This window comes from Haliotis rubra, unplaced genomic scaffold (assembly GCF_003918875.1).
Source record: "Haliotis rubra isolate DU_JTF1 unplaced genomic scaffold, ASM391887v1 Scf529, whole genome shotgun sequence".
Taxonomy (NCBI): Eukaryota; Metazoa; Mollusca; class Gastropoda; order Lepetellida; family Haliotidae; genus Haliotis; species Haliotis rubra.
This window is the reverse complement of record NW_025767223.1, coordinates 771,547-792,311: the sequence shown is the minus strand read 5'-3', so window position 1 is coordinate 792,311 and position 20,765 is coordinate 771,547. Positions and strand designations below refer to the sequence as shown.

Below are 20,765 nucleotides of genomic sequence, written 5' to 3'. Positions count from 1 at the left end.
CCAGAAGTATATGAATATCCAGTAGGGGCGACTATTGAGGGAGAAACAACTGTTGCGATAGCGATAGCCTATTGCGACCAGCTATTGCAATACAATTGCAATAGTTTTTTCTCTCCTTCAATTGTCTCATTTGAAGTCATTTTCCAAATGAATGTATAGTTTATATGAAATACTAACAAGTTGAAGTAGTTTCAGTCTCTTTTAATAACTAAGATCCAAGAAACCAAGATCCAGTTTGTTTAGGAGGTAACAGGGGCAGATGACTCTAAATCAAAGTGAACGAATCTGGTACTTCCTGTATTTTGCGCTGCGCATTTATCAATGGAAGTCAATTACTAAACTATCGTTAGTCACACATACTATCGATGCATCGATAGTTTTTCGTTTCTACCATCGATTAATTGCTATCAGAGACTCAACAATTACAATCCATCGATAGTTCGATGCACTGTTACGGCCCTAATAACCACTCCACTCCGCCTAATGGTTAAAGCATTCACTCGTCACAAGACCCAAGTTCATTCCCCACATGGATTCTATGTGCAAGGCCCACCTTTTAGCTTTTAGCTTCATATTCCTGGGTACACCAGAAATGAGTTTCACATATTGTATCCATGTGGGGAATCAAACCTGGGCCTTTTGCATGACAAGTAAACCACTATGCTATCCCAGCAACCCCTGAACCAATAAAGATCAAGTCTGGGAATAAATGGCAAGAAGAGACCCATCCAAACATAGCATGTCAACAACACACCAACAGATACAGAATTCAGGTGCAAAAATAACTAAAGCTAAAATATAATAATTAAAATTATTACATGTTAACGTAAAATATTTTTTTCCAATTTGAACTCACCTTGACAACAGCCCTGAAGATCTCCATGGCAACATCTGTCGTGAACTGTTTGCCGATGACACTTTCGCAGAAGGAAGCTGGTGTGGCATCTGTTGACTGGAGATAGTTCTCTAGGGCCCTTTCTGCCCCTGTAACTGTGGTAACAAGCCAATGTTACAGCAAGAATAACATGGTACACAATGAAATAAAATAAAATAAATTAAGAAAAATAATTAAAATAAATAAATAAATAAATAAATAAATAAATAAATAAATAAATAAATAAATAAATAAATAAAAAAAAAAAAAAAATAAATAATAATAAATAAATAATCACTTATTCAATCAATCAATAAACATAATTTATTCTCAATGTCAAAATACACATGAATTATTAATAATGAATTTAAGACAAGTGGTACACCCACATCTCTCATGATAAAGTCATCTTCCCAGGTGACACCATATCTCATGCCTGTTGGCACGGTGCTGACTAACTAAACACCATTACAGTTTGTGTGGTATCTGTCTGATGGTTAACAATGTTGTAGCAATAGAATTAATGCAGCATGAATCTAAAGTGTTGAATATGAACTCACCTGAAGCTGGTGGAAGGTTCTGGGTCTGGGTCTTCATTACCTGGAACCAACATAACTAACATGTAATTTAAATTACTTGTGGAAAACAATCAGTCTATATTCTCAGCAAATCAGGATTACCATGGTTACTGGAAGAAATAATTTTCCTCAGATTGAACCAACTAGGGGCATGCTCAAAGCATATAATACACAGTCAATGGATTTTTTAAAAAACATTTTGGTAGAATACAATCCCATCTCATCCTACCAGGTACCCAGTTACTGCTGGGTGAACATTTTGATCAAAGCCAGCAACAATTGTGACTGCTCAATCTGATTTCCCCCAAAATGAAATTTTTAGAGTAAAATCAATATTTTATACTTATCCTGACTCATGCTTATTGCTTGTCTTCTTCTTCTTGCGAACATAGTGGAACACGTGTATCTCCCAATTGAAGTTCCCTTCAATAAAAAATCGCTAATTAGTACTCACCACGAGTTACCTCCCTTCCACAAGCGCGGGAACGAGGGCGCCACCTCAACCCATGTGCCTCACTCTCTCCTTTTGTTTCGAGCCCGACACTTTATTTTTCCGAAGAAATCCAAAGTGTTAAGTGGGGAGGACGGGAGGGCTTACCTCATGAGTCAGGATAAGTATAAAATATTAATTTTACTCTAAAAATTTCATATTTTTCCTTATCCTGACTCATGCTTATTGCTTGTAGAATCCGACGGAAAAGGAGGTGGGAATATATATACTTTGGATTTTAATAATTAGTGATTTGAACTGTGATGATTGTAATAACCCTATGGGAACTTCATAAAGGCACTGAACTGATGAATTCCTGCTGCTTAACTTATCAGCTGCCATATAAAGGTTATTACAATTTACTGAATATGATAAAAGTATATACAACATTAATGTAAGCTGAAGCTATTAATGTGATAGTATAAACTTCTGTGAGTTTATAGTGGATACTTTTATAAATGAACTGAAAGTATTGCTTAAGATATGCATATATTTAAGCTATAATAGTATAGTACTGTGCTTAAGATATAATTATAACTTAAGCTGTATAATAGTAAACAACTCCTTAGAGTTTGTTAGCTAATACATTTATGAATATGACCATATGACTGAGCTTAAGGATTGATGAAACTTAAGCTGAACATATATATAATAGCAAAACTCCTAGGAGTTGTAAGCTTATATATATAGTATGATATAAAAACCATAGTACTGAGCTTAAGATAATAAATTAAACTTAAGCAAAATATATAGATAGCATGTAGCTATTAGTACTGTTATCAGATAAGTATAAAATCTGTAAGATAGACTTATCTTCTCCATGGAACTGTCAACTGTTGAGCGAGGACCATTGGACCGAAATGGTGGATACCTGAGACGTCCTCGGTGGTGATATCTCTCAGATAGTGGTTGGCAAACACCATATCGGATCTCCAGAAACATCCCTCCATTATGGTATTCAACGAGCAATTCCCATGTAGAGCGAGAGTTGAGGCTAGCGCTCTAATTTCGTGAGGATTAGAAGCTCTTGGAGGGTCGAGTCCTGCAGCCTTGTAGGCACGTAGTATGACAGTTCTGATCCAGATAGAGATAGTAGTACGTGAGACTTCTGTCTGCGTAGCTGTAGATATAGGGATAAATAATCTCTTGAATTTCCACCGTGTTCTCTCGTAATCCAGTGCGTGAATCTCTGACATCATGGCGGCCGTAGCTAGTGCTAACAGGAACAAGGTTTTGTGGGTCAGTGATTCAAACGATGTAGATAGCAATGGTTCATAAGCCTCACTAGTGAGGTGTTGGAGCACTATATTTAGATCCCAGGCTGGAGCGTGAAACTTCCGTTTCTGATCCTCCAATCGGAACGCTCGTAACAAAGCGAGTAACTCTGGTGTTTTTGTTAACTTGACGCCCGTTCTCATAGTTATGACAGAACTTATAGCTGCAAGATAAGTGGACAAGGTTGAGCCTTTTAGATTCTTAGTTTGACGTAGATAACATAAGAAATCTGCCACTTGAGGATGTGTAGCATATCTGGCTGTAAATCCTTTCTTAGCAGCGTAATTGACAAAACTGTGCCATTTGTCATCGTATAAGTTACGAGTTGAGTTACGTAGTGCAAGCGTGACCGCTTTAGCCGCTCTGGCAGAATAACCTCTCTTATTCAGACATGCCTTGATACAATCCATACGTGAAGTTGGAATGCTTCTGGTGTTTCGTGCACTTGTTTGGTGTGCGGATGTATCAATAGATTGGCGCGTTGTGGGAGCTGAAGAATTGGTTTTCCGATTTCTTGAATGAGATCTGGAAACCAAGTTCTTGCTGGCCAGTAGGGCGCGACCAAAATCAGATGGAGGCTCTGCGTTTGACTGATTTTCTGTAAGACTTGTGGGATTAACGCTGGAGGCGGGAAAGCGTACGCGTTGAGTCCCTCCCACGATATGCTTAGTGCGTCCGTTGCCCATGCTAGTGGGTCTGGAACTGGCGATACGAATGTTGTCAGTTGCTTGTTGAATCGAGTGGCGAATAGGTCTATCAGAGGAGATCCTATTTCCATGATTATTTGATTGAATATCTCTGTGTGGAGCATCCATTCTGTCGGCGACGGTTGGTGTGGCCGAGAGAGAGCGTCTGCTAATACATTCTTTGCTCCTGGAATGTGGCAAGCTCTGACGTGTATGTTTAGATTGTCGATTAGATCGAACAGTCTGAAACATCGAGTCAGTAGGTTCTGTGACCTTGTTGAACCTTGTTTGTTCACATAAAACGCCACTGTTGAATTGTCTGTGTGAACCATCAACTGAGCGTTCTGTAGTAGGTTGCTCCAGTGACTTATGGCGTTTATGACTGCTTGCATCTCTAGCAGATTTATGTGACATTTGCTCTCTTGATTGCTCCATAGGCCTGACGCTGTCCTGCGGCAAGGTGGGCTCCCCAACCTTGTAGTGACGCGTCTACGTAGAGATGTGTTTTCGATTCCGGCTCTACTAAGGAGACGCCTGCGCAAACATTCAATCTCTTGGTCCACCAGAGTAGATGTGGTTTGACATAATCTGGTAGACTGAATGGTAGAGGGTCCTCGAGATGAGCATTGATGAGGACTTGTAACGGGCGTAATTGAAGCCTGCCTCTGACTGTCAAGTCTTGAGCTGATGTGAGTAGTCCCAATAGGCTCTGCCACTGTCGTAGTGGTAACGGAGAGAGTAGGGCTTGAGGAATAAGTTGTTGGATCTTGATCCATCTGTCCTCCGGGACTACAATACGATTCTGAGCTGTTAGAAATCGTATACCTAGAAATTGCAGATCCTGCGTTGGTTCTAGGTCCGACTTGAGTAGATTTACTAACCATCCTAATTGAGTTAGTAGCTTGATTATAAAGTTCAGCTGTAGTCTGAGACGCTGTGGATCTGGATCCACTTGTATACCGTCGTCTAGGTAAAAAGCTTTCTGCGAAGACCTTGGCGATGTAGGTATGAGACAATAGGCTTGGTCACTCTTGTGAATACCCAAGGGGCCGATGTGATTCCGAAGGGAAGAACCTTCCATTGGTAATGTTTCCCGTCTAGGATAAATCTTAGATATTTCCTTGAGTTGGGATGAATCGGAATGTGTAGATATGCGTCTTGCAAATCTATGCTGGCCATGTAATCTTTGGGACGAATTAAATGCCGAAGTTGCGGTAAGTGTATCATGCGAAACGTTGGTGGTTTGCATAGATATTCTCTGTTGAAGATGCTCATGTTGTATATGAGACGAAACTTCTCCTTGGAATTTTTCTTCGGCACTAGGAAAACTGGGGAGTAGAAACCTGGTACGATGTTTCGTTGATCCAGAACTTCTAAGGCCTGTTTGTTTAGCAGAGTAGCTACTGTTTCTCTTAACATAGGTAGTTGTGCCGGTTGAACGTTGAACCCTGTGGGGGTGACTGTTAACGGAGGCTTGGCCTTGAGTTGTATTAGATATCCGTGCTGTAGGATGTTGGATACATATGGATCTTGTAGTATTCCCCAGTTTTCCCAGTGCAGCTGAAGGCGTCCACCCACTTGAGAAGGTTGTACTGGAACGGCTGGGGGTGGAAGACTCCAGTCGTTCCGAACCTGAATTTCATCGTCTAAATCCACGGGCACCTCTGGATGATCTGCCTCTAGCTGATCCTCCCCTAAATTTGCTGTATGGGCGACGAAAAGAATCCTTGGGATCTTTAGCTGCAGCTAATTTCTTGTCCCGTGCTTTCTGTAGCCCCGAAAACTTAGACTTGCCCGAGTATCTCTGTGCTGACTGTTTAATGACGTTCGCTAAGGTATCCATGGATCTGATCATAAGTACCTCTCTCGAGTCTTTAGATACTTCTTTGGAGACCTTGTCTATGTTGCCACCAAACAGTAAGGGCGATGACCATGGAGCTGTGTATAGAGATTCTGTGAATTGCTTATCCCAAGAGCAGGAGGCTAGTAAGCCTTGCCGACGAGCCATGGTAGTAGTTTCAGTAAGTGCTGACAGGTGCTCTGTAAGAAATTGGTGGTCTCTTTTCTGCATGAGTAGAGCTGAGTAGATCATTCTATCTTCCTCCTCTGTAGAATTCTTGAACTTGGTGATGAGAGTTTCATTAATAGTTCTAGATCTATTCAATCCAAAGAACATTCTCCTGGAGATGGTATCTAATTGGGCCAATTTGCGATCGTCTACTCTGTAACTTCTGGACTTGGCATCACTGATTAATTTAAAGTTGTCATCAATATCCTGGGCCTTGAAAAAGGGGTCCATATTGTGTCCAGCAAATTTCTTGGCATTGAAGACCGGGAAATGTGTAGATTGGACTTTCGAAGATTTGGAACAGGCTGTATCCAGATTAGCTGGTACCGCTGCAATCGGGTCAATAGGAGGTAAGGTGATATTGTCTACATCATCATCCTTCATCAGGTAAGTCTGAGTTGAATTCTCGTTCTTCGATGGGAAGCAAGTTGTAACTCATTCACCATCCAGTATCTAATCTCAGCATCTGAGAAAATGATACCTTCTTCCTCTTCTGGCGTAGGGTCACATGTCGGAGTCCTAGATCTGTAGGAAGATCTATGAGAGGACTGTGGTGAACGGACTGACGAGTGGCTAGTGTAAGGAGACCTTGGAGGAGACATCCTCGGTGAGCGCTGGGGACTTCAGCGAAGCTCTTCTAGATCTTCTGGGTGAGGTAGATTTGGAGCCACTTAGCCTTAGCGACCTAGCCAGCGAATGTATCGAGTCAGTGTCGAATCGACATATGGCTTGCTTGCCCATGAAGCGACCTCTGTGTTCTACAGGGTGTGGGCTCGGCGAAGCGCTCCTTCTCCGCGATGTCCCTCGCAACTGGAGAGGCTCTAGCTCCTTCGCGGAGGCGGCCTGGGACTTCCTTTGCGAAGTGATCGCTACGGGCTGGGTTGCCCTTCGCGGAGGCGCGTTTGTGGGCTCTGGGGCCCTACGCGAAGCCAAGGCGGGCTCTGGGGCCCTGTATGACTTATTATGGGTTGGGCTCTGGGGCCCGTGGCTCTGGGGCCTCTGTAAACCGTAACGGTCCTCCATCAGTCTCATGATTTGGTTGACCAGGTCGTCTGGGACGGTCTGCGCTGGCGTTGAGGGTGGCCTCTCTGTGAAAGTGACGGGACCCTCAATCATAAACTCCGGCGTCAGCGTAGGCATCTCTGGTTGCGTGTTGATCTGCGCTGTAGTGACGGTAGCAGATACTGGACGTTTCTTATGACGTACATCTGGAATGATAATCGGAATGTCATCATCATATAAACATAATTCTGAGACAGGTAGAATATCGGAGGCAAAATTATTTGTAGCTTTTGTAGATTTCCCTTTTGACGAAGCTGTGGACCTGGGGGTTTGAAGCGTACGTTGAGATGATGTGGACGCTTTCCTAGTCTTAGACTGTGAAGCGGAATGTCTTGAGATGCAGGTAAGCTTCTTGGACATAGCGGACTGCGTCCACGCTTATCCCGAGGGAAACTCAGGCAGGCCACCAGCGGTGGCGGAGTCGAATCAGTCAACAGTTGACAGGGTATATTAGCTTCCGATCTATTAGCCATGACTGAAGATTGTTTTTGCGAGATTTATCTGCCTTCCGTCTCAAAAGCGGAACATAAATATTTATCAAAGGCAGAAATTGGTAAATTAATACATAATTTACAGCGAGAAACAATAGAACATGGAGTAATGCAACTAGGGCATTTTAAATGTGGATCGGTAGCGGAATAGCGTGGTTTACAACCTGTGCAGATTCTCATTAGCGTAAACTGCTGAACAAACACGGCGAACCGTGAATAAAACAGCAGAAACACGACTAATAATCAATGCAAGTTGAATAAGGATACTAGTTACACCTCTATAACTGAATATAAGAGGTACTAAACTAAATATAAATAAAGGATATAGTGTGTTGGGAGACACAGAGCTCTCGCGTCCAGCTCACTGGGTGAAGAAGGAGAGAGTGAGGCACATGGGTTGAGGTGGCCCTCGTTCAGCGGCTTGTGGAAGGGAGGTAACTTCGTGGTGAGTACTAATTAGTGATTTTTTATTGAAGGGAACTTCAATTGGGAGATACGTGTTCCACTATGTTACAAGGTGGTTGCAAGAAAGAAGAAGACAAGCAATAAGCATGAGTCAGGATAAGGAAAAATAAGGTGCTGCATGCATGTGAACTGGTACAGATATAAGTGAACGGAAACTTTGTGTTACCTTGAATGGTTATAGTGGGTAAGATACCAAATGTGTGGCAGGAGGTTCGATATGAAACATGGTGCTTGCCATCATGAGAGACAGAGACATTGAGAGAGAGAGAGAGAGAGAGAGAGAGAGAGAGAGAGAGAGAGAGAGAGAGAGAGAGAGAGAGAGAGAGAGAGAGAGAGAGAGAGAGAGAGAGAGAGAGAGAGAGAGAGAGAGAGAGAGAGAGAGAGAGAGAGAGAGAGAGAGAGAGAGAGAGAGAGAGAAGGGGGAAATGAGTGTCTGAGTGAGACCAATTCTGACTTTATTAATATCTAAAAAGAACTCAAGCGTACACTCACCTTTTGGCCAATTGCTGTTTAGCTAAAGATATCTCTGCAGATCTCACTGCTGGGAAGAAAGAGGCATCGACCTGACCAGCAGTTCCAGGCTTGGAGTACACAGCCTTTGGCCTCACAGTTGTCGAAGATAGATCAGCACCGAAGTTTGGCAAGTCTGCTTGAGGCCGAGCTAGCCCGTGCTACCCGCCTCTATCGTCCCTGAAGTCATGGAAGACACTGCTTCATCCAATGGCTTATTTTGGTAAACCTGGCACCATCAGGAGTAGGTGGGGTCTCAGGTCTATTTTGGTTTTCCTTAAAGTCTTTCTTTTGATTTTCCTATTTTAACAGGGAGGGGGTCGTCCAGAAGCCCTGTTGGGGATGGAGGTAGCGGTGAAACAGGATCCCGAATACGCAGAAAGTTCATTGGCGATGGTGGAGGTGTTGGCGGTGGATACAGACGCCAAAGAGAACTCACTTGTAGTAAGGCACTAATGGAGGAAAACTTCCCTCGCGTAGTAAGCAACAATTTCAGGGAGGCGACTCTTTCAGGAGTCTGTGAACCAGGCCCTGTCATGATGGACTTGGGCTCCTTCACGTCCTCAGCAAATGTGTCCTCATCCAGTTCCTGCAGTTCTGGGATCAGACTCAAGGCATCCAGGAGACCAGGACCTTCTGTGGAGATGGTGGTCTCAGTATTGCTGACGGTAAAACCAAATGAATTTTGGGACTCAACACGTTTCCTCTTGCTTCCATCATCAGAATCTTCATCAGAATCAGACATCTGGTCAGTATCTTGGGTCTTTTCACACCGATCTCTTGTGTCAACTTCTTCCTGTACACTCTCCTGACTGACAACCGACACCTCTTTCAAAGTCACAGATTCTTCATTTTGGTCCATTTGCTCAACATTATGTCCAACGTCAGATGAAATTTCTCCTTGTTCAACTTTTCCTTTAGCAGTTTCCTCAACCTGTTTGTTCATAACAACAGAATCATCTTCAGCATTCACTTCCTCTTGAGATGCCTTCATCATAGTGTCCCCACTTTCTTCTGCCACTCCAGCTTCTTTAACCTGCTCCATCCCAACTTTCCCACTCATTCTTGTTTCTTCGTCTTTCAGTCCCTTCCTAAAACTGTCAAGTTCTTTTGATTCCTTCTTGGTCTTCTTCTCTGCAGTTGAAGGGTCCTCCTCATCTACTGTCTTAGCCTCCTCCTGATCAAAACTCATCTGCCTCTTCATGTTGGCTCTCTTCAACTGATTCGCCCTGGTGGTTCTCCTGGTGTCCTCAGTGCCAGCACACTCAGGCTGAGGTACCTGCTCATCACTACCGCTCACCCTCTGCAGCTTCCTCCGAGTCTTCCTGTGGATGCCCTGACCTTCACCATCCTTGTACCTTTTGTTGTCCTCACTGGCCACATCTGCTTTGCTGGCCTCATTGTCCTTGCTGATAACACCCTTTAACAGGGTAACATCCTTGTCCTTTGTAACATCAACAGTCATATCCTTGATGATGACACCCTTATCATTTGTCACATCCTGATGTTCACTCATTACATCCTCTTCTGCTGTCATACCCTTGACCTTGGTCAGATTCCTGTCCTTGAAGATGAAAGTACCCTCCTTGGCCACGTTGTTACCTACTTCCTCACCCACATCTTTGCTAGTGACATCCTTAGTCACATCCTTGTCCTTATTCACATCCTTGTCCTTAGTCAGATCTTTGTCTTTGCTAGTCACATCCTTGTCTTCAGCTAAATGTTTTTCCTTGCTAGTCACAGCATTCTCTTTAATTAAATCTTTATCCCTGCTTGTCAAATCTGTCTCTTTAGTTAAATGTATGTCCTTTGTCATCCCGTCCTTGTCCCTGATCACACCCGTGGCTACTTCCTCCACTACATCACTCACATCATTGTCCTTGGACATATCTTTGACCTCACTAGTCATTCCCAAGGCTACATCTTTGATCACATCCTTTGCCTTGCATATCACACCCTTGGGTACATCCTTGGCTACACTTTGGCTGGTCACATCCTTACCATTGGATACAGCACTTTTGACAATGCTGGTTTCAATGTTGTTCTTGCTGGCTACACCTGTCCTTAGTAACCTTTTACTTCTGACACTTTGTCCTTCATCCTTTTCAGGTTTTGGTGATGTCTGACCAGTAATGGCTGACGGAGCTTGACCTTTGTCTTCGACCTTTCCAATCACTATATGGACATTTTCATTCATTTCTAGATGCCCATTGTCTGTATCATTTGAGACTGAGGCAGTATCAGGAGACAGTTGCCTCTCCTCTGCCTCTTGTGTAACCTCCTCTTGCAGAGTAGAATCTGAACCTGGGGCTGGGTGCAACCCTGTTTCTGATGTGACCAATGTCTCAGGTTTTTCAATACTGGACGATTCTGACCCACATATACTTTCCTTTACAGAGTTTTCCTGTTCTGTTGCTACAACCTCAACAGCCCTGCTAGAGTTCATTGTTGGTGGTCGATGTACAACACCATCCATATCACTGCTTGTGTGCACCCTTGAGCTGTCTGGGGCAGTGGGCAGAAACTGGGTAATGACTGGTTCCTTCACAGATGTTGACTGAATTGAGTCTGTCTGTGGAGCAGATTCAGTCCTAATGTCTTTAGCACACTTATCCTGATCTTTCTCTTCTACATCAGCACTGTTTGAGATCACAGATTCAGAAGAAACACATTCCGGTCTTGACAGAATTGTCTTAGCACTATTATGTTTTGGGGAGTTTGTCTTCACAGAGACATTGTCTTTGTCCACCTTTTCTTCAACATTTGTCACACCTGATACATATTTCAATGGACTTTTTGTGCTACCTTTGTGGTCTTTGTCCTGAGGAAGATCTAGAGATTTCACAGATTTAACCGGACTACTAAAAACACTGTCTGAAGCTGATGACTGTAGGTTGTCCTGATATACCACCACTTTGATTGTGTCCATGTCACTGTCTGTCACAGAACCTGATATTCCAACACTGCACGCTCCTTCCATTTCAGAAGCAGACGACATATCTGGTCCAGCCAGAGTTGTCTTTCCTTTACTTTTAACATCATCAGATGTATTCCCAGAATCAGTTCCAGACTTCCTCTTCAAAACACTGAGCCTATCTTTTTCCAAGTTTGTTAAATATTTCTTTTTCTCATGTGCAGATTTCAGTTTTTCTACAATCAAATCTGTTTTTCGTTGAGCTTCTGCCTTTTTGACAACCTCTAGAGGCTCACTGTCTTCAGATTGTTTGGCCTCACTGCCAGATTTGTCTGACACACTCCTAGTAATGCGCCTTCTTTCCAAAATTATGTCTGCAAAGTCCTTTTCTGTCTCCAAGGGCTGGTAACGATGTCTCTTGAAAGTCGAACTTGTCGCTTTGGTGTGAAAGCGGCCAGGTCTTGAACCCATTTTCTCCCTTTGATTGAGAATTCTTTTTTATCTTCTTCTAACAATGCATTTGACTCAGGTGCTGCAGTAACACCCTCTGCTTCATCATCTCTTGACTAGAGAGCAAGAACCTGGCGGTACTCTATCTGAGGGGAAAGTACCTCTTGAAGCATTATTTTGGCTCTGTTGAGAACTTGGCTTTGAATTTTTATCTTGAAAGATCTTACCAGATTTTCCTCGTTCTCTTTTAGCAGAAGTTAAAGATTTAGTTTCCATGACCAAATCCATTCTGTCCATATTATGTTCAGAGAGAAAGGATTTGCTTGCATTATTCACAGATGGAATATCATCAAGTATCTTATCAGCTTTCTTGGGCTGTATGCTCTCACTCCCATCACTGTCTGATTCAGTAGAAATAAATTCTTTAGATGTGAAAACTTTCTGTTGGTTCCTGGTAGCCTTGTAAGAGGTCTTCTTCCCACTGCCCCTGAGTTTGGTGTTGAATGTTTTCCTCAGTTTCCTCGCAGGTGGTCCTGGTACAGATCCTTTAGTGTGATCTACCTCAGAGTCAGAGGATGACAAGGATACAACAGCCTTGACTGCCACTTTCTCCTGCGTAGACGTCCTGGTTCCAGGTGAAGTCTGGACTGTGTCAGACTCAGCCTCCAACCCTGGTGAAGAATCTGACCCAAGGTGACCTCCAGAATCTTTAGCATTTGTGCTCTCATCCTCATCAGTCTCAGATTCTGAGGATGTGTCAATCACAGGTATCTTTGGACTCTTCCCCTTCTGTGTGCTCTGTTTTCTCTTCTTCTGGTTTTCTTCCTCTGTATCACATGAATCAGAAGACATTACCTGTTTGTGAAAATCAGATTTTGAAGAAAACATTCTCTTTGATGGTAATGACACTGCTTTTGCCTTTTTTGCTATGAAATTTGAACCACTGCTGCCTGTCATTGTTCCTGGAGTTGATTCCGGTTTGGAACATTTCACTGGTGTTCTCACAGACCCAGAACTATCACTGACAGATTCTGATGTAACTGTTTTAGAACTGGACACTGATCCTTTCAAAGTTTCATCCAGATTGTGCTTATTGTGACCTTTCTCTGAAAAAATATCACTTTCAGAAGATGAATGCTTCTTTTCAGCAGCCTGGTTGGATGTTTTCAGAGAGTCAGGGCTGGAGTCTATCTTGATGTCCATTCCTGATGTGTCGCCTGTATTACCTGCAGCCTTCACAGTTTCCGAACACTCCACAGTATCTGATCCACCCTCAACAATTGTCCTGTCTGCTTCCTCCGTGTCTATTTGTCCTGAAACCATGGCCTCCATGTCCATCACATCATCAGTGATGGATGATTTCATCCCAAGCACAATATCACTCTCTGTTTGTTCTTTTGCAAATGCAGGACCCTGTTTCAGTTCTGGGGTAGCACATTTTGCATTTTCATGTCCCTTTGCATCAGACTTTCCAATATTATTCAATGTTTCAGAATTTTGCACTTTAATGTCAAGAACCAGCTTTAATTCCTCTTCTTTTGCAGCCTTCTTTTTCACAAATGGATCTTTTTTCTGTTTCACAGAACCTGTTTGACTGACTTTACTATCGGATGAATCTGAAGAAATGTCTCTTGACCTTGACCTTAGAACTCTCACAGGACTTTCTGCATCTTTATGATGCAACATTTCAACTGATTGTGACCGTAATGATTTCTTCAACTGTAAACTGTCAGTACTGCTAAGTGTTTCTGACCTTGACCTTGGTGACTTTCTTACTGTTGAACTTTCAAGATCTGACAAATCTGATGGTAAGCTTGTTGTTCGTGTGCGAGTCTGTTTCTTTGGTGACTGCTCAGCTCCAGTTTTTGGCGAAGTTGGCTGCATTTTCTTTGACTTTGGAGGTGTAGGTGTTAAGAAACCATCTTCCATCTTCGCCATGGCAGACTTTGGTCGAGGAGCCAAATGTTCATTCTGCTTTGTCTTTTCGTCAGCTGGCTGACTCATAGATCTTGTAACTCGATCAGTCTGACTGCTCACTTCACTCCTCACATGCTCATCAGATTTTGATAATGTTCCTGAAACCCTTTTTGGCGTCATTGGTCTGTTTTGTAGATTTCCAGTTACATTTTCTTTTTCATCTGTACTACAAGACTTAGCTGAGGACAATGGACTCCTTGTACCAGTGAGGTCTGCGAGAGGGCTCAGCTGCAGGGACGCCTTGGTGTTCCTGGGTCTCAGTTTCAGCATCACAGATTCTTCCTGCTCCTCATCAACAGACATTGTACGCTGAGCTACCTCTTTTAGCCTCTTCATGTCTTCGATCAAGTTCTGCACTGGAAACGGAGAAGAACCTTTCCTGTTTCCATCATAAACTGTCCCCTCCTCCACCTCCTCGTCGGAATCTGAAATAGCTGGCAGACTGGTCTCCAGATCATATCCTTCAGATTCACCGAAGTCTAGCCTATTCTGTAGCCTGGAACTAGGCTCAATGGCCGTCTTATCAGCTCCTTTATCTTGCTGTTCAGCTTTACTCTCTTGTAGCTTCTGCGTCTTGACTCTATTTGTCCTGAAGCTTTCAGCTGGTTCATCAGAAGAGGAAACAAGGGCCCTATCTTTTCCTCTATTTAATCTTGGAGATCGCCGCAGAGATTTTGCTTTGGAAGCAGTTAAATCTTCAAGAAGTTGAGACTGAAGGCTTTCAGCCATGATGTCCATCGAATCCTCATTCTCATATGCTATTGACGAGGAGGGGGTTGCTGAGGAACTTGCCTTCATTTGCTGAATGAAAAATAAAACATGTGACACTTTGATGAGCTTTTACTTTTCAAAATAAAAACAATGAGCGCCATTAAGGTGTATGCTTTTGGAACAAAGTTCAATTTGAATAATGCACCATCTCGCGATGTAACAGTTGCTTTTATTGTCTCTCATTCAGGTGATGCAAATGCCTGTGTGTAAAATTATTGTCTAAATATCTGGAACTAAACACATGGATTAAAACTGCTGACCAGTAATCCCCAATTCAAAAGCTACTGTGAATAGTAGGAACTACTTACTGAGTTTGCTGTTACTTTCTATTGTTTGTCATGCTAGGGTGAAGGCCGTGCAAAGAAATTATCAATTTTCAGGTTTGGGTTTTAATAAATGCTCTCAAAATCAAAGTCATAGGACAACCCATTCAGTTTCGATATAAATACACAGGTGTTTATTTATGTTTGAAATAGCCAACTGAAGAGATGGCAGGTTTTTCTCTGAATGAATTTTGTACATATAATATGTCGAAGGCTGTAGAAGCTGGCTACCTTGGCCGGCACTGGTGACGGTGGCAGCGGGGACACTGGTGCACAGATGGGGCTGAATGTGAAGCGGAAATCTATGGATGGGTAGTCATCATCTTCTGTATCATCATCAACGTCTCCACCACCAACATCCATGAAGTCAACATCATCATCCACTGCATTATCTCCATGTACGTCATCGTCGTTGTTATCTGATTGATCAGCTTCTTCCAGATGGTAACAGACTTCACCAATCAGTGATCCTGGAGATGAGACATTACACTGTTTATTGGAATGCAGTCGTATAGCTGATTGTAACCCATGACATAAGACTTAGGGGACAAATATACAAAACTGGTAGGTGGGAAAGATGGTATCTTTTGCCTTCACATACCCATATAGCTCCTGACATGCTTGAATCTGCAACATCCTCTATAACCTCCATCCCATTTCCTCCCCCCCCCACCATCTGTTTCTTCCCCAGCCTTCTGGTATATATATATTTGTAAGCGTTCTCCCCCCCAATCACAACACATATACCCACCCACCCCACCTACTGGTTTCCTCCATTTGCAATGTCCCTGCTCTTCATACAGACCCTATCCCATCCCACCCCAATCCACAACCCTACCTATTTCTATCGCTGTATCTCCATCTGCAATGTCCCCTGCTCTTCAATAGACCCTACCCCATCCCCACCCAACCCTTCCCTACCTGTATCTCCATCTGCAATGTCCCCTGCCCTTCATACAGACCCCTACCCCATCCCATCCCAATCACAGCCCTACCTACCTGTATCTCCATCTGCAATGTCCCCTGTCCTGCCCTTCATACAGACCCTACCCCATCCCATCCCCACCCCAATCACAACCTACCTACCTGTATCTCCATCTGCAATGTCCACTGCTCTTCATACAGACCCCTACCCCATCCCACCCCAATCACAACCCTACCTACCTGTATCTCCATCTGCAATGTCCCCTGCTCTTCAATAGACCCTACCCCACCCCACCCCCATCACCAGCTCCTACCTACCTGTGTATCTCCATCTGCAATGTTCCCTGCTCTTCATATAGACCCTACCCCATCCCACCCCAATCACAGCCCTTCCTACCTGTATCCTCCTCCTCCTGTGAAGTCTCCCACAAGGACTCATCAAGGACCTTGGATTTGTTTGGCTTCCGCTCCCCCTTTGGCAATAAATCTGAAAATGACAAAATAATGTCATCCACAACTGTTTAGTTGCAACTCCTGACAACAATTACAGCAACAGTTACAGAAACCATCACAGAAAACACACATGTGGAACGATCTTGCCAACTTTCTCCAAAGAATATTTATCATCCAAAACTGGATTCCACTTCATATATTGCTTGGGGATAAATTGTTATCACATTGCTTTGCAAACCATTGTGATGTCATCACTTACCATGACGTCACAATCAAATGACATCACAAATCTCTCAACCACTCAGCTGAGCTGTGCAATTTATATTGAAGACACTGCTAGTAGTGCTTACAAACAAGAAAGGTTGGAAGAAGGATTTTGGACAATAAATTCCCGAGTGTCTTCCTATACACAATATATCACAATATAACTCTATATAACAAACCGAGTCAAAGCACACTAACCATTGTCCTTCAGAAGTTTCCAATATTTTTCCAGTTTTGTCTGAAACAAGAACAAATCAAAATCTGTGATTATTCTGTTAGGCATGTAGAGACTCAAACTAATGTAAGCATCGATTCCAAACTCTTCATCTTATGTACAAAATTTGTTACTGAAAATAACAATAGTGCACGTTTCTTGCTGGCTGTGATATCTAACACAAGAGTAAAAGAAAAACACACGTTGTGATAGCTTCGGACTGAAAGGCTCATTCTGTAAATAAGCTCACAGCATCTTTGATCTCTGATTCCCGAGAAAACATATGAATGTGTATTGCTAGGCTGATCATTTGCTTTTAGGATGTTAAAGAATATTGCATACAGATAGTGACTTGTATGTGTGTGGGCTGCTGCTTATATAGCTTGTGTGCATGCATGTTTGTATGCATACTGGTGTGTACTATGGTTTTACAGTGCCAGCCCACCGAGATGCCATTCCTAAATTTAATGTGGATACCCAACAAAGTACACAGAATGCAGGCCAACCAGCCCCTAATGCAGAGGTCCAGGAAAGGTAACAAAAAGTACCATTTTTTAATGATGTATGGAGAGACGATTAGGGCTTCAACGAGTCCATTTTTTTGGACTCGAGTACTCGAAGGGTGAGACTCGACTCGGACCCGAGTACTCGAAATTCATACCTTTCAAACAAACGATAGCGTAACCGGCATGACGTGTGTTCCCATCACACAAGTGAACACTTACTTCTTTCCAACTTCATATCATCATGTGACTAACATTTCCTATTGGTCAGAATCAGTATTTGGATGTTTACTTGACAAACCGTTTTTTCTTAATTACTTCTTGCCTGCCTGCAAAGCGAGTGAGATACCGCACAGGCTGGCATTTGGTTATTTTGCTCTTTTCACTATCAGATCAAGAATCAGCCCATTTATTTGATTTTTTTATCTTTCTCCATGTCTATCAATTTGTCTATCAAGATAGTTACCTAATCATTTTAAAAGTGAAAACTCAAACCATGTATAATATTTACTCTCATCTGCAGACTTGTAGCAACTAATGCCATACAGCCACACCGTGTGAGGAGTAAACTATGTAATCTAGGTATTAATAAAAACATCATCAGACGGGTTAAAGAATTCAGGGTACATAGAACTCAGTGTGTCAGTGTCAATGGCTATCAATTTTCTTTTCTCTCAACGATCTACTGGAGCTCCACATGGCTGTGTTTCCTTCATCCGTACTCTTAGGTTTTGTATACCAATGACTGTTACTTGTCAAATATGACTTGTTCACTGTAATGAAAGTAGCAGGTGGCGCCACTATTACTGGCCTAATTTCTGATTCTGAACATTATTATCGTCAAGGCATTGACTAAACCCGTAATGACAGTTTTTATCAAACCTTTATTCAAAGTGTGTTGACCTACAATTTTCTATGTTGGTATGGGGATCTGTCTCATCTATAACAAAACAAACTTTTCAAAATTGTTAATACTGCTTGCAAAATTTCTGGAGTGTCTTTCGAGTGTACTCCATTTATCTATGGTCAGATTGTCAAAGGGAGCTAAAATTAGATTTGATAGTTGATATATTTGATCTCAACATTTTGAACTACTTCCTTCTGGGCCTGCTGGCCGATTACCTTCCCTCAAAACAAACAGAGCTCGACAGTCTTTTTCTTACCATTAAGTATTAGCGTGAGATGCAACAAATATTTTGAATCACCATCATGTGATTAGAACTAGAATTATTCAGCCTCTTTACCTATGTGGTTAATTGAATTATATCATGTCAGTTTATTTATAAATAGCATTCGTTTTGAGCATGTGATTGATTATTGTGTATATTTTTTGTGAACTGTGTATATTCATTTTGAGACAGTTTGGATGTATAAGAATTTCCTCCGGGATAATAAAGTTATATCTTATCTTAATATTAGACGTTAACGGCCGCTCATGCTAAGCACATGGCAGACAGTCTGTCAACGTCAAATAATCCAAGTTATCTTCCCTTTTCGAGTCCTCGAGTCCTTGAAAATGGACTCGAGTCCAGCTAGACACGACTCGTCCTCGAGTACTCGAGTACCCGTGGAAGCCCTAGAGACGATCTGCTGTCTGAGCAGATTCTCCATCCACTAGACCAGGTACTGACGACCTTCAGCTCTATATTAGACTGTGGAGGACTGACTGACTGAGTTTGGTTTTACGCCGCTTTTAGCAATATTCCAGCTACATCATGGCGGGGGAACACCAGAAATGGGCTTCACCCATTGTACCCATGTGGGGATTCAAACCCGGGTCTTCGGCGTGACGAGCCAACGCTTAACCACTAGGCTACCCCAACGCCCCCAGACTGTGGAGGAGGTCTGCTTTCTTGAAGAAAACTTTTCATTAGTATCAACATTTATTAAATACAAATCTTTTACTGAATAAAACACTCACCAGTGATTTACTTAGTTTTATTTCCACATCTCTTCCATGTTTTGAAGATCTTGAAAGCTCTGACTTCAAGGATTTTAGCTCATCTGAAACATGAGGTGTACAGGTAAAACAAACAAACATACAAACAATGTGTGTTTATACACTCAGCTCATCTGAACCAGGAGGTGTACATTTAAAACCAGAACACAAACAATGTCTGTTTACATGAAACCAGAACACCCTCATCTGGAGCCCTGAACCTGAGCCATGTAACTTATTTATCTCGAGACAAACCATAGCTGTCACTACCATTCTGGTTTGTCTGTCCAGAAATCATTCTCAGATTCCCAAAAAGTGCATTTGGAAGGTGAGTAGAATTTTTTTTATTTTGATTAAAATTTTCACTTTCTTACAAATTTCAAAACTTCCTAACTTCAGAAGTATTTTAAAACTGAATTCAAAGCAATAATAAACAGAACTTCAATAAGCATTTCGTCTGTAATGGTCTTATAACAGCATGAATGGAGACATGTTTACTTCCAGGTTGGAAATTTTATACTGACGTCTGCTGTTGTTTTAGAGTGAGTGAGTGAGTTTGGTTTTACGCTGCTTTTAGCAATATTCCAGCAATATCGCGGCGGGGACACCAGAAATGGGCTTAACACATTGTACCCATGTGGAAGCGAACCGGGTCTTAGGCGTGATGAGTGAGCATATAACCACTATAGGCTGCCCACCGCCCTGTAGTTTTAGAACTGAATATAAGCCCTCTAAGCAGGTTAGGCCATTTTATTTGCATGAAGTGTAAATCTGTAGTAACAGTCTCACTAGTATAAAACAATCTACTGCAACTTTACAAAGAAAGAAAGAAGTTTTAAACAAAACAAACAAATCCACGAACAACCAAGTTTAGGATTAGCTGATACAAATACATGTACAAGCAATACACAGGATTTTGTTTGGAGCCTAAGCAAGATCCACTGCCACACATGCTGTCCAATGGAGTGCAACAAGTTCACAAGCAGGTAACTGGGTGTTCCAGTGTGGGAGAGTGTTGATGAACTGTCACTGGACGATGACAGAACACATCAGCCTTGACATCAACCTTGACATCAGCCTTGACATCAGCCATGACCAACAAGCACCTGCATATATATATCCCCATCTCTGACAGCCACACCGTGTCTGAGCAGCTCTGCCTTTTCCAAAACAGACCATGAGTGAGTGAGTGTTGTTCTATGCCATGTTTAATAATATTTTAGCTATATCCAATCACTGCAATCTGTGAATACATTTTCTGGAACAGGAAATCCAGTGATTGATAACGAGATGAACACCCAAACCATCAAGGTACTGAACACCAAAGGTGCTCCCATATACTTAACTCAGTCACAACCCAGAACTATTAAATAACTAGTCATGAGTACTTTCTTCAAGTTTACTGCGTTGCTGTACCGCAACTAAGTGTTTACTGCATTATTCATGTGGCTACCATCTGGTCATATACCAACTGATTAGGTAGGTTCTTTTAAAGTGCACATGGTTGTGTACTGTACACTAGGGGTTGTGACAA

General features: G+C 42.4%; 2 protein-coding genes across 2 annotated transcripts in view; both read right to left on the bottom strand.

The window, feature by feature from the left end:
• Nucleotides 1-8,776: 8,776 nt before the first annotated feature.
• On the bottom strand, nucleotides 8,777-11,884 carry LOC124252895. Its single transcript, XM_046686573.1, has one exon. The coding sequence runs from the start codon at nucleotides 11,882-11,884 to the stop codon at nucleotides 8,777-8,779; it is 3,108 nt and encodes a 1,035-aa protein (XP_046542529.1).
• Nucleotides 11,885-11,968: 84 nt separating this feature from the next.
• Nucleotides 11,969-20,765, bottom strand: part of LOC124252894 — a 41,842-nt gene continuing 33,045 nt past the window's right edge. Inside the window, exons 5-9 of the mRNA XM_046686572.1 lie at nucleotides 19,214-19,296; nucleotides 16,774-16,813; nucleotides 16,256-16,345; nucleotides 15,166-15,404; nucleotides 11,969-14,641 (exon numbers count right to left, since the gene is read on the bottom strand). Coding sequence (XP_046542528.1) covers nucleotides 11,969-14,641; nucleotides 15,166-15,404; nucleotides 16,256-16,345; nucleotides 16,774-16,813; nucleotides 19,214-19,296 — 3,125 coding nt within the window. The remainder of the gene's footprint in view (nucleotides 14,642-15,165; nucleotides 15,405-16,255; nucleotides 16,346-16,773; nucleotides 16,814-19,213; nucleotides 19,297-20,765) is intronic.